The sequence below is a fragment of the Capra hircus genome, chromosome 13 (assembly GCF_001704415.2).
Source record: "Capra hircus breed San Clemente chromosome 13, ASM170441v1, whole genome shotgun sequence".
NCBI classification, from domain to species: Eukaryota; Metazoa; Chordata; class Mammalia; order Artiodactyla; family Bovidae; genus Capra; species Capra hircus.
In genome coordinates this window covers 35,521,566-35,532,258 of record NC_030820.1, presented here as the reverse complement: position 1 = coordinate 35,532,258, position 10,693 = coordinate 35,521,566, and the positions used below count along the sequence as shown (strand labels likewise).

At 46.5% G+C, this 10,693-nt stretch overlaps 1 protein-coding gene and 1 long non-coding RNA gene across 8 annotated transcripts in view; one reads left to right on the top strand and one right to left on the bottom strand.

Annotated features, from left to right (window-relative positions):
- On the bottom strand, positions 439–10,408 carry LOC102168462. The gene is made up of 4 exons (XR_001918965.1): positions 10,402–10,408; positions 9,768–9,953; positions 9,289–9,647; positions 439–2,060 (listed from the first exon to the last, which is right to left on the bottom strand). It is a non-coding gene; the product is annotated as an uncharacterized LOC102168462 (long non-coding RNA).
- The window catches only part of WAC (WW domain containing adaptor with coiled-coil), an 81,708-nt gene continuing 80,648 nt past the window's right edge, over positions 9,634–10,693 (top strand). For 3 of the 7 annotated variants that reach the window (XM_018057212.1, XM_018057209.1, XM_018057208.1), the window contains exon 1: positions 10,341–10,451. In XM_018057212.1, coding sequence (XP_017912701.1) covers positions 10,411–10,451 — 41 coding nt within the window. In that variant the 5' untranslated portion in view covers positions 10,341–10,410. Of the gene's footprint in view, positions 9,894–10,316; positions 10,452–10,693 lie in introns of those variants that run through there. The other 4 variants (XM_018057213.1, XM_018057210.1, XM_018057211.1 and 1 more) reach the window with 3 other exon arrangements.

The following is a 10,693-nucleotide window of genomic DNA, read 5'->3' as shown; positions in this document are numbered from 1 at the left end:
TACAGTGCCTTGTTCAAACACACTAGTGGAGACTAACACTCTTTTACGATGCTGTACTTTTACAGAAATATGTCTTAGAATGTTACTGCACCTGTAATAAAATCTAATCTAGCAATTCATTCATCCTAGGCTTGCTCTACAAGATGTAAAGTGGTTCTATTTCAACTAGATTCTACTTATTTAAGGGTTTGGCTAAAGTGGATGTTATATAGAGAAAGTCTGCTAACTTTCTGGAATTATGTAGTTAGTTCAATTACTGAAAGGTTTCAACAATAACAAAAAACCACATATACTTGATAAAAATTGCTAATCAAAGAAATATATTATTGAGGAATTTGTTAACAATAATATGAATTTTATATTTTACATTTCTTTTTGTAAAAAAACAAAATATTTGCTTCAAACAAGTGAAAGGTGTATTTTTAAAGAAACCACAAAATTTACATTTTAATCATTTTAATGAAATATATTAATTCAGAAAAGCACATAACCATATGTACAGTTTAATGGATTAAAAATAAAGTAAATATACATGCACCCACCATCTAGATCAAGAAATAAGGTAACAGCCCTCTAGAAGCAATAATCTTCAATACAAACTTCACTTACTATTAATTCAACATTAATTTCCTGAATTCATTGAACATGAATTTTCCACAAATGCAACAGACACAAGAATTGAAAATAAATACAACAGAGTCTGTTTGTTAGCAAATTTAAAGTATCAAGGTATTTTGCTTTAGATAATCTATTTCACTTGTCAAGACATATTATTCTTTCAAATGAAGTGAACATCACGGTAAAGGTACCGACATCTTTGTGAAGAAAGACTGAAGTGAGCTGTATTGTTCTTTTTCTTTTTTTTTACTGTGGGGACATTATTCAGATTTGAATTTCTTCATCAAATGGAGATGCCATGATCACCCACTCCAAATTAAACAACTTAGAGCACAGCACAACGCAGTTTCAGATCTTTCTTTCCATATTTGAGAGCAGACTTAGACTTAGCTACGAGCAAGAAGAAATCCCGTGTTACAGTTGCTTACCAAAATAGCAGATTATTTTCTCTCACAGAAAAAAATTCTGGCTGTCGGTAGTCTCTCTTGGGCTGATATGCCTGTCCACTGTGCCAGGAAACCACCCTTAGCACATGGCTTCCACTTCACAGCTCAAGATGGCTAGTCAAGCTCCAGCCATCACATCACGTTGTGCCAGAGGAAGGAGAGGTGGAATAGCCCTTTCTCTTCAAGGATTCCCTAGAAGTTTCATGCACTTCTGCTTATATCCTGCTAGACAGAAGCTGATCACATGGCAACCTCAAGATACAGGGAAGTAAGGAAATACAGTCTTCCGGACAGAGATAGTCCCACTAAAAATCAAGCGTTCTACTAAGAATGAAAAGATACTGGCAGGAAGTCTTTTTTGCCACAGAGAGCTTTCATATTGGTAGTGTTCTGTAGGTAAATCTATTCACCATATAAACAGGTCAATATTCCGTTGAATAGGGTATTTCCCTGGTGGCCCTATGGCTAAGACTCTGTGCTCCCAATGCAGGGGGCTTGAGTTCCACCCCTGGTCAGGGAACTAGATCCCATTTGCCACACCTAAGTGATGGCATTCTGCAAGGAAGATCTCGGGTGCCCCAGCTAAATCCTGGTGAAGTCAAATAAGTAAAAATATACATTTAATATTCCTTCAGACAGGAAAGTAACTTTCCATGTAGAAAAACAACAAAAATCGATTTTACAATTTTGCAGATGAAATTTTTTAATGTTGATATAAGATGGCTTTTTAAATATATAGATGATGAATATCCCTTTTTCTAAAAGTATGCTTCATGATGCAAGGAAGGATGAAAAGTCAGATGAAAAACATTTTAAAAGGAGGGAATTTGGTACCACACAGTTGCACACTACCTGTATCAAGCAGTCAACACTAACACAAGTTTGGAGCTGTGCCGATGGAGTCATATGGTCCTGCTGCGCTGGGCTGGGCTGCAAGTACAGACACCTGCTCATAAGTCCCGTGTGCTCCCTGCTGCCATGGTTTAATGCAGTGGCCTAAATGCACATAATACAGGCCGACAGTGAGCTTAAAAGAATATCCCTACTGAAGTTATCCCATCTTAAAATGAAGCTTAATTAGGAAATACTGGACATTGACATGAGTGGTATCATAGTATTTCTCCAAACCCAGGTCTCCCGCATTGCAGGTGGATTCTTTACCAGCTGAGTCACCAGGGAAGCCCAAGGATACTGAAGTGGGTAGCCTATCCCTTCTCCAGTGGATCTTGCTGACCCAGGAACTGAACTGGGGTTTCCTGCATTGCAGGCAGTTTACCAGCTGAGGTACCAGGGAAACCCACTATACCTCTTATGATTTCCCCAATCCTGCAATATCCCAGGAGTTCATGGAACAAAATATCTGTATATGAGTACAGATATGGAAGGTTTTGCAGACATGATATCCTGTAGGGAGAGTGTTGACAGGGGTAGTGACTGCTATCTGCAGGACCTGGACAAACCCTTATTTTAACAAGAAATCATTGCAAACTGCATTAGAGCCTCTAGAGCCCACCAGTCTTTTTTAATTTTTAAAATTTATTTATTATTTTTGGCTGAGCTGGGTCTTAGCTGCTTTGAGCAGGCCTTCTCTAGCTGTGGAAAGCTAGTCTTTGCTGAGGTACCTGGGCTTCTCACTGCGGTGGCTTCTCTGCTTTTGGGCTCTAGAGCCCAGTTGTGGTGCATGGGCTTAGTTGCTTTGAGGCATGTGGGATCTACCTGGATCAGGGATCAAACCCGTGTCCCCTGCATTGGCAGGTGGCTTCTTCACTAAAGGACCACCAGGGAAGTCCTAGAATTCACCAGTCTTATAGGCAAATTGTGCTTTACCAAACATACCAAATGGTGTAATTTCTCTAAAACTTAACGGACTAAAAGGGTCCTAAGAAACCACTTTTAGGCTTTCCCTCTGCTTTGATTCAAAGACAAATAGCTGAAGGGTGAAAGAGAAGCCTTACAGGCAGTGATAAGCTTTTTGGGGGGAGAAATTTTGCTAGTTTATATAGTTCCTAACATTAAAAAAAAATTTAAAAACCATTTGTTCACAAAAAGAGTAAAACTGGTAAAAAGTAGATACAATGAACATTTCTGAAAACAAACAGTTTTCCTATTTGAAAAGTTGCTCACCTTTCTCCTAAGGTTTGATATTGCTGGGCAAAGTCAGCAGAGGAAAGTTTACACTGAGGAATGACCTGGATAAACCAGGGATGGATTGACCGGAGCAGTAAGGCCTGCGTACCATCACTGCAGCACTTCTACTTCCTCCCCAAGAGGTGCTGTCTCCCTTACTGGTTGGATGACTGGCTGTTTGGGGGTGACTTCCTGGTAAAATGGAGTGCTTCCTTTTTGGATCCAGCCTGCTTTACTGTAATCTGAAGTAAAGCCTGGGACTTCCCTGGCGGTCCAGTGGTTAAGACTCTGTGCTTCTACTGCATGGGGTGTGAGTTTGATCCCTGGTTGGGTAGTTAAGATCCCACATTCCTGGATGAAGCCACAAGAAAACCTCCTAAAACCTAACACGGGAAACTTTAAACAATGTCTTTGTCAGACTACAATTTTCATCAGTGAGTATGTGCTTACATACGAGCAGACAGTGCCATGCAAATTACATTGAATACTGCGGTTTTGTGAGCAGGGACTGGTCCATAACTTGGGGTCGCCCATGCAGCATGTCTGAGTATCCACTTCACATGAGAGGCACAGTATTATGACTCAGGCTGTACTCTAAGTTCTGTGGGTAATTCCTCACAGTTTTTTTTAAGATTGTCCTGCAGCATATATATGCCATGTGGTGCTAAATTATCTATCGAACCTCATTCACTTTTTACAGACAGCCCTATACCCAATGAAGCCAATTTTGGAGACAAGGAAGCATAATCTTGGAGACTGTGGTAATCTGCCCAATTTTACACTGCTAATCAGTCAACCATGTAGCCAGAGCACTAGATCATGTCATTCTGATTTCAAAAACCATGCTCTCAATCACTACACTGTGTCAAGGCACAGGACAGAAAGGCAAGGAGAGAAAAAGAGAGAAATGAAAAGAGGTCAGTAAAAATTCAGGGAATATATTTATTTTTGTGACCCTTTAAAAAGTCTAGCAAAACCTTTTAAAGTCTCTTTTACAACTAGAGGCTTGAGGACATGAGTTTTTTATTCTTCCTCCACCAAGAGGATGGTGTTAAAATCAGGGTCACCGATGCCTTTAGCTGATAGTTCTCCCCTGTAGTGGCTGACATGTATTAATTTATTGGTTGAAATACAGATCTCCTGCTCATTTACAAATTTGAGCTCTCATTAGAAAGGCATGCAAGTAATCTGCATAAGATTAGCTACATATGCACATTTATATTCATTTTCAAATGTTACCTTTTACAGTATCTTATATTAGGGATAATCCAGCTTTTCCCCATTTAATTTGTGATAGCAGGACTGAATTAATAATTAATGATCCTGTTTGTTTTAGAGAGCAAGCAGAAATAAAACCATATACCTTTTTTCTGTTGAGACTTACAATATTTTGCTACTTTCTTTGCACATTTTTGTGGTTAAATCTTTCATTCAACAAATATTTATCTCATTCTGTCACATAGAGCCTTCACTCTAGTGAGAACCAACCATTAAATGAAATACACAAGACATTATAGGGCAAATGGTATAAATGGAAATTGAGCAGAGTAAGGGAGAGTAAGAGAGAGTAAGTGGGGTGCTGTTTACATAGTTCTCAGAGCACTGACCTTTTTGAAAGAGATCTGAGGAGGGACATAGCGTAAGCAAAGTTGGTGCCAAGGGGAAGGCAGGATACTAGAGTAGAGGTCTTGAGACCCAGACATGCTTGGTGTAGCAGAGTAAAGTGGAGGGTCGAGAGGTGGGAGAAGACTGAGCAAGCAAAAAAGTCCTGAATGTGAAACTGGGGATAACGTGGGTGGGAGTGGTTTACACAGGGCCTTGTACACCACGGTAAGATTCAAAGTCCACGGCTTTCATTCTGAGATGGGAAGCCATTAGTGGATTTTAAGATAGGCGAGGAGGAGCCAGCAAGGAGACTAAGGAATCATTTAGAAAACAGGAGAGAAACATGAGAGTGGAATTCCAGCAGGCAAGAAAAGGAGCTTCAAGAGGAAGAGAGTAAGTAATCAGCTATGAGTTATCAAATGCAGCTCACAGGTGAAGTAAGATGAAGACTGCGAAATGAAAAGTGGGTTTGAGAACATGGAGGCTCCTGAGGATCCAGAGCATAAGTTTAAGTGGAGTTTGGGGATCAAGTCTGACTTTCGGGTTCAAGAATGAGTAGCAGACATGCAAGTTTTTCTGTATAGGAGTGGATCAGAGCAATGGGGTAGTATTCGGAGGGAGACATGATCAAGACTTTTTCCCTGGAGGGCGGTTGTTAAAATGTTCATAAGTAGACAAAAATGATCAAGTTGAGTGAGGAAAGTTTTACAGGAGGACAATTCCAAGAGTAAAATGGAACTTGATATAAAAGTAGCCATTTTGGTCTTGGATAGGAATTTGGACTGTCCATCCAGTTATGGAGGCTAGTAGTGTATTCAGATGAACGTTGCTAGATGCAAGGGTGGGAGTGGGCCGGAGCTGCTACACATTTCTGATTCCTTCTATTTTCTTACAGAAACAAGAAGCAACACAGCAAAGACTCAGGATGTAATGTCAGGCTTGGAAGATGTTAAACAGCTGGGTAGGGTACACATCTAAGAGAAATTAGCGAGAGGTGAAATTGAGCAGGGCTCAGTGAGGCTCCCCGGCATAGAGGCCTTTCTGTTCCCTATTTCTTGTAGGAGAGACTTCAGCCTCCACGACCTTCCCTGAGCTCCAAAGGGCAGATCAAGGGAGGAGCATACAAGAAACAATCTGAGGCAAGATTAAAGGGACCATCAAGATTAGGAGGCCGTCCACCTGAGATGAAGGGCTTCCCAAGTGGTAAAGAACCCACCTGCCAATACAAGGAGATATAAGAGATATGGGTTCTATCCCTGGGTTGGGAAGATTATCCAGTATTCTTGCTTGGCAAGTCCCATGGACAGAGGAGCCTGGTGGGCTCACATCCTCAACTTGTTACGCTCACATCCTAATCTTGTTAGAGACCCCACCTTTAAACCACTGTTATAAAACCCCAACATCAAGTCCTCTGGGGTTGGGACACACAGTTTTTCTAGGGAGAAACCTGGTGTGTTTCCCTTTGCTTGGTGAAGTAATAAAGCTATTTTCTTCTTCACTCTAAACTGTCTCCAGGATTTGATATGGCACCTGTGCAGAGACTGAGCTTTCAGTAACATAAGGGGTGAGGAATACTGGCAGCTCATTTTCCTCAAGCATACAGTGAATTGAGCAGGGTACACGGGTCAGGTAGGTAAAGTAGAGGAAGAGAAGAGTCATAACAACAGATAATGGAATCAGATTCTCTTACAGAAGTGAAATTTTTTAAAAAATGGGTTTAACGTTTAGATATGTACTTCAGTAAATAGTCGATTCTCATCATCTGAGGCAGCTGTGTTCTAGCCACTGGGAACGCTGAACTGCTCCTGGGGAAATAAACACATGGATGGGGTCCTGAGATACTCTGACCACATTTTCGTGAACTGATTCAACTGATTTCTGTTTAGACATGTGGTGGTGGTGGTGTAGTCACTTCCTTGTCTGACTCTGTTGCCTCCTCATAGACTGTAGCCCACCAGACTCCTCTATCCATGGAAATTTCCAGGCAAGAATATTGGAGTGGATGGCCATTTCCTCCTCCAGGGGACCTTCGAGACCCAGGGATTGAACCTGCATCTCCTGCCCTGCAGGTGGATTCTTTATTGCTGAGCCACCAAGGAAGCCTCTGTTTAGACATCTTATCTAATATATTGTTGATTCATCAGCACTGACCTCATCATGGGCAAGAGCACTAACGATATACCTAAATCAACCCGATGTACTACACATTTTTTCCACAAAGAACATCACAGCCGTCTTGCGCTTAGGGGTACTAGATAATAGTTCAGCACGGTGTTTGGGGTGGGAGTGGAGGGGCACTTAAAACAGGAAAGTCACCAGTTAAAAGCAACAAAAAATGCTAAAAACATGACTATGTGTGTATCGTGAAAACCACATTTGTTTACACATTAGTATGTGTGTTTACACATTAGTATGAGAAATGAAATAAGACTGTTGTCTTTACCCTCATCAGTGCCTATCAGGCAAGTCACATTCTCTACCATGAATGTCCAGAAATACTATGGATATTGATCTGGGTATTACAAATAAATTTTAGTGAGAAAGCGAACTCACCAATGCAGAATAACCGGTATAGACTGTACACTGCTAAAGCTGTTTCTCTCTGTAGCTCAGCCCAGTTTGCTGTTTTGATCAAAGGGCGTGTAATAGGTTCAGCAGACATCCAATCACTGAACAAGAAATTAGTAATAAATTTTGCTGCCAGCTTTCAAGATGTTTGTGCATGAGACTTCTGTACTATTTTCTGTGCTGTTCCAACGTGATGTCTTGTTACAAAAGTGTTAAAAATTGCACTTAAAACTCCCATTTTTCTTTTTCTTCCATTTCAGTCACTGGCAGTTTTCTTCTTAGTTACTGACAGCATCAGAGGGCACTAAGTAGGCCTCTACTGGTCCTCCCAAACAGCAAAAATCTGACCTTTTGACAAATAAGGCTACCTGATTAAAAAAATTTTTTTCCCATCAGTTGTGATTTCTGGCCCTTTCCTCCCACATCATCCCATCTCTTGATTAGGTTAGCAATAATGTAACCGGTTAGATACCACTTAAATCAATTTTTTGATACTGATTTTTGAAGGGATCTTGTTTCTTCTGATTTGTTTCCTACCTTGCCTTTTTCTTCCATGTAAATGGCTGTATATTTAGTTTACGTTTATTACTATCCTTTGTAGTTAATGCTGCCTTACAAGAAGTTTAGAGCAGAAGAAATAAAACCACCTGAATACCATCATCCTCAGGTAAAGGTTGGGCTTCTCATAGTGGTGATAGTGGTAAAGAACCTGCCTGCCAATGCAGGAAACAGCTTCCATCCCTGGGTCAGAAAGATCCCCTGGGAGAAGGGCATGGCAAGCCACTCCAGTATTCTTTCCTGGAGAATCCCATGGACAGAAGAACCTAGCGGGCTACAGTCCATGGGGTGGCAAAGAGTCTGACACAACTGAGCGACCAATACACACACCGCCACCGCCGCCACCCCTCTCCCCCTTTAACTGGGAGGTAAGCTTGGATTTTTTCACTCTTCCAATACTCCTATTCGCCACTGTGTAGTGGCAGAGTCTGACACCACTGAGCGAACAACACACACACACAGATACACTCCTTAACTGGGGGGGTATACTTGGATTTTCCTCCTCCAAATATGCCCATGTTGCCACTGAGTCTGTAGCAGTCTATAAAATTCAATTTTGAGCACATTTAGCGCCCCGCCCGCCCTGCCCCGAGGCCTTTATTTGTGCTTCCCTGGTGGCTCAGTTGGTTAAGAATCCACCTGCGAAGCAGGAGACCTGAGCTCCATCCCTCGGTTAGGAAGATCCCCTGGAGAAGGAAATGACAACCTACTCCAGTATTCGTGTGCCTGGAAAACCCCATGGACAGAGGCGCCTGCTGGGCTACAGTCCATGAGGTCACAGAGAGCCGGACACGACTTAAGGACTAAATCATCACCAACACACACCAACATACACACACACGTAAAGCTTAATTGGGGAGTATACTTGGATATTTTCCCCTCTAAATATGCCACTGCGCCTGTAGCCGTCTATAAAATTCAATTTGCAGCAACTCGTTAGCACTTCCCAGGTCTTATTGGAGCTTCTCTGGTGACTCAATTGGTAAAGAATCCGCCTGCAATTCCAAGTTCAATCCCTGGGTTGGGAAGATCCCCAAGAGAAGGAAATGGCAATTCACTTCTGTATTCTTGCCTGGAAAATCCCATGGACAGAGAGGAGCCTGGTGGGCTACAGTCCAAGGGGTCGCAAAGAGTTGGCTAGGACTCTGCGACTAAACTACCACCACCACCAGGCCTTAGTTCACCTGCGACAAACTCCAGATGACTGGATCTGAGCGCGGACGAGCTAAAAGAGAAAAAAATGAGAAATATAGGAGACGGTAGGGAGGGCGCGGCTGGGGTGGAAAATATGAGTGTCCCCCTACATCAGCAGGCTCATCGGGTGTTTCAAAGCAGCGGCGCTGGCCCTTCCTCCGCGGGTCCTCACCTTGGTCTTCGAAGGCGCACGGGCTTCGGGCACAAAGCACGGTGACCCTGAACACCACCTGCTCTTTTCCCGAGCTTCCGGGGATGATTTACTTCTGTGAGACCGAAGGCCTAGCTCTGGGTCTGCCGCCGGTCTGAGGCGGGAGCGAGGCCCCGGTTCCGAGGAGAGGGCCTCGAGGGAGCTCGGGCCGCCGCGCACGCAACGAGCACCTCGGCTCACCGTCCGCCCGCCGCCCAACCACGGGCTTCCCGGCCGGAGCCCGCTTGGGCGGGGGCGGGGGCGGGGGCGGCGGCCGGCGCGCTCCTCCGCGCGCCCCCCGCCCCCGCGCCGCCGGGCGCACGCGCAGCAGCGCAGCCGCCCTTATTTAGTCCGCGATGGCTCCTCGCACGCCCCACCGGCCTCCTCCCATAGACGCTGCCCGCCCCGCGCATCCCGGGGCCCCCGGGACCAGCCTCGGGCGGCTCCCCGAGCCCGACTACCCCTAAACCGGAACGGCGGCGGCCGAAAGGGCGCGTGCGGACCGGTAGCGGCGACCGGAAAGAGCGGACGGGTCGCGAGGAGACGAGCCAGGCCGCGGAGGAAGAGGAGGGCCGCGACGAGCCGAGGTTTGCCGAAGGCGGCGTTCCGGCGCGCGCGAGGGTGGGAGAGGAGGGGCGCGGCGGAAACTGCCGAGGGTTTCCGAAGGCCGCAGCGGCCGAGTTGCCCGGATGTAGTTGGTGGAGCGGCAGCGGCGGCACCAGCGGCGGCGGCGGCGGCGGCGGCAGGAGGAGGAGGCGGCGAAGGACCCAGCGGCGGCGGCGGGGGGAGGAGGGGAGGAGGCGGCGGAGCGGGAGGAGGAGAAGGCGGAGGAGGCAGTCGCGCTGTCCGCGGGGCGAGCAGGACGCGTCGTGTTGCCCCCTCCCCCCCACCCCCCGGTTCGCCGCTGCCCGGCCTGAGCTGAGCGTGAGCGTGGTGCGGACTGAGGAGATGGCCCGGGAGCGCCGGCGCCAGTGACGGGGAGGTGCTGAGCGTCGCCGAGGGCGCGCCGGGCCTGCGCCGCCCGCCGCCTGCGCGCCCGCCCGCCGCCGCCGTCTCCCGCGGCCGCTCCCCCCTCCCCGACACACGCTCACAGGCCGGGCATTGATGGTAATGTATGCGAGGAAACAGCAGAGGCTCAGTGATGGGTAAATCGTCTTTTCGTTTCGAGGCGGCGGGGCGGGCGGCGGGGGGGCGCTCCTCCTCATCTGGGCCGGCCGCGCCGCCATTTTTGTTGTTAACCCTGATCCGGAGCGGCCGGGAGGGGGAGCGGCCGCGCGGGCGGCGGCGGGCGGGGGGGGAGTCGGGGGGGGGACGGCCGCGGGCGGCGGCGGCCCCTCGCCGGCGGGAGCCCGTGTGAGTGCGTGTGAGCGGGTGTGAGAGCGAGAGC